General features: G+C 43.9%; 1 protein-coding gene across 2 annotated transcripts in view; it reads left to right on the plus strand.

Annotated features, from left to right (window-relative positions):
- Positions 1 to 1,185, plus strand: part of LOC146672529 (protein NLRC3-like) — a 20,762-nt gene extending 19,577 nt beyond the window's left edge. The window contains exons 8-9 of one of the 2 annotated variants that reach the window (XM_085401264.1): positions 177 to 223; positions 372 to 1,185. In XM_085401264.1, the coding sequence (XP_085257390.1) occupies positions 177 to 223; positions 372 to 913 (589 nt within the window). In that variant the 3' untranslated portion in view covers positions 914 to 1,185. The remainder of the gene's footprint in view (positions 1 to 176; positions 224 to 371) is intronic. The other variant, XM_085401263.1, reaches the window with a different exon arrangement.
- Positions 1,186 to 2,843: the final 1,658 nt, after the last annotated feature.

Raw genomic sequence — 2,843 nt, forward strand, 5'->3', positions numbered from 1 at the left:
TGCAGCACTTTGGCTCAAGCTGTTTTTAAATGTGCTGATAAATAAATGTAGATTTCTTTGAATAAAACAGTGGAGCCGAGCTTTGAGCTCAGTGTGTAACAGTGTGTGTGTGAGAGCCATGTAATGTCCATGTGTGCATGCTGACTGTGCTGCTCTGACCCCCCTCCTCCTTTCAGGGTGGAGCCTGCTGGAGTCCGATGGTTGAGACCAGGTCTGAGGAAGTGTAAGTGTGTTTTTAATGGGATTCATGAAAACAAAGCAGCACACATTCAACCATCTTCATCATGTCAGGAGTCATCATCAAAGTGTCAATCAATGAACAGATGATGGATCAATAACTGCAGCTGGATTGTGTTTGTTCTCTCCATCAGATTCCTGTCAACTCACAATCGACACAAACACAGTGAACACAAAGCTCCAACTGTCTGACAACAACAGGAAGGTGACACAAGTGGAGGAGCTTCAGTCATATCCTGATCATCCAGACAGATTTGATGGTTTTTATCCTCAGCTGCTGTGTAGAAATGGTCTGACTGGTCGCTGTTACTGGGAGGTCAAGTGGAGAGGAAGAGTTTTTATATCAGTGAGTTACAGAAGCATCAGAAGGAAAGGAGGCAGTTATGACTGTTTGTTTGGAGGAAATGATCAGTCCTGGAGTCTGTTCTGCTCTGATGATGGTCCTCAGTCTGTCAGGCACAATGACAGACAAACATCCATCTCCTCCTCCTCCTCCTCCTCCTCTGTCTCTAACAGAGCAGCAGTGTATGTGGACTGTCCTGCTGGCACTCTGTCCTTCTACAGAGTCTCCTCTGACACTCTGATCCACCTCCACACCTTCAACACCACATTCACTCAAACTCTTTATCCTGGGTTTATGTTCAGGTCTCGTGGTGCCTCAGTGTCCCTGTGCTGAGTGGAGTGTAAAGAGTGTCTCCTGTTACAGAAACACTCTGACTGTTGAACAGATAGTTCAGTCTGTACATGTCTGTCTCTTTCACTCACAAACACGTTTTCAGATTCATGGATTCAATCAGTTGATGTTTGAAACTCTTCTAAATGATTCCTTGTAAACTTCTTCAGTCACAAACAAACAGGAAGTGATGTCACATGTGTTCCTGTCCACACAGCAGAATGAGTCTATTGCTGACAGTGATGTACAAACAGAGTGAGCATTTCTGAGGCCCAAAATAAACTGAGTAGTTCACTGAATGAACAATGGACTGTGAGCTCAGTTCCTTCATCATTAGTATGGATTATATATGTATATGTATTATATTAGTATCATATATATCAGGTGCTGCTGCTTTCAGTCATTGTGCAAATGTGCTGTTTGTAAGCTTGTAAAGCTGCAGTCAGCTGAGACTGAAGAAGTCACCTGATCAGTGAGCAAACGTTTCTGAAAAGGTCCAGATGAACAGAATCAACCTTTTGGGATCAGCCAGCAATGCAGCATCATTGTTGTTCAGCTTCAGAGGTTTGCAGGAATGAACTGATGACCAGAAACAGCTGCAAAGTCCAAGAAAATACCAGCTGGAGTTCAGCTGCATTTGAAGAAGTCAAAGAAAAGTAAGGATGGCAAAGGGCGACGTTTTCTTCCAAAGAGCTGCAAACATGGTCGACGCCTCATTAGAAGAATCATCTGGACATTTGTGAGGAACTCTAACCAAGAAAGCAACGTCACACAGATCCAACAGACAGTTTCCATGACTGCAAGTGTTGAGTGGAAAAATGCTACATTGCATTATTGCATCCTCTCACCACAGGAGGCGCTGTTGGCACCACTGATTGCTGATCAGCTGTTCTCTGATGATCTGATTGATACTGTGAATAACGGGACTCACTGAACTCTGTGACACAGTGAAGATTACAGAGTTTAACTTCACCCTTTAAGACTGACCACAGAACCAAGTCCGCCAGAGCTTTTGTTATATTTTTACATGCTGTGGAGCCATTTGTGGGAGCATTTCAAGTTGCTATACATCAATACAACTGTTATAGCCCTAATTTTAATAATATGTATGCATTAAGTCCATAGTAACTACATAAACTGCAAAAAAAACCTCTGCTCATCCATCTCTGTGTGTATCAGGATACATTTGGTTCATAATACACAGAAAAATCAGAGTTATTACCTGTAATAAATGTGAAAGATTCCTGCAGTGATAACCAGGCAGGACTGAAACACATCCAAGCTGTCACCACGGTAACAGCACCGCCCATCCACAGGTGAGGGGAGGAGCAAAAAGAGGGACTTTGACCATTTTATACTAAAAACACTCAACTAATGTTTCTAATATGAAACAAATAAGCCCACATTAATGTGAGCGTTTATTAAATAATAATAATGATGATTTCCTCCTGATCTCATTTCCACAGCAGAGAAAACTGTGGTGTATATTGAGGTGGAGGGTGTGGTCTGTGGCTCAGGTGTAGAGTGAGGGTGGGGTGCACCACAGCAGCATGCTGGGACTGCTGAGGGTGGAGGAGGGAGTGATGATGACATCAGAGCTGCAGCACAGAGACCAGTGAACACACAGTCTGTTCATCTTTGCATAGATACAATATACAGCACAATATTGAATGACAGACACGCTGTGGGAGCTTCCACAGATACACTGACGTCAGCATCCAGAGTCCTCCTGCTGCTCCCCCCTCAGAGCCCCGTGATCAGCACCAACACATTCAGTTAGATGACAGAGTCCAGCTGCAGCTAGAATCAGCTCCCCTCTGTGAACAACAGCACAGCGTCAGTGTTTCACACTCAGTGAAAGGAGGAAACAGCAGAAGAACACCATGTGTGCTACGTTTCCCAGGACACACTACAAACTGCACAAATACAGAGC

The sequence above is a fragment of the Rhamphochromis longiceps genome, linkage group LG3 (genome assembly GCF_057381845.1).
Source record: "Rhamphochromis longiceps isolate RC_006_pf linkage group LG3, R_longiceps_female_GT1.1, whole genome shotgun sequence".
Lineage (NCBI taxonomy): Eukaryota > Metazoa > Chordata > Actinopteri > Cichliformes > Cichlidae > Rhamphochromis > Rhamphochromis longiceps.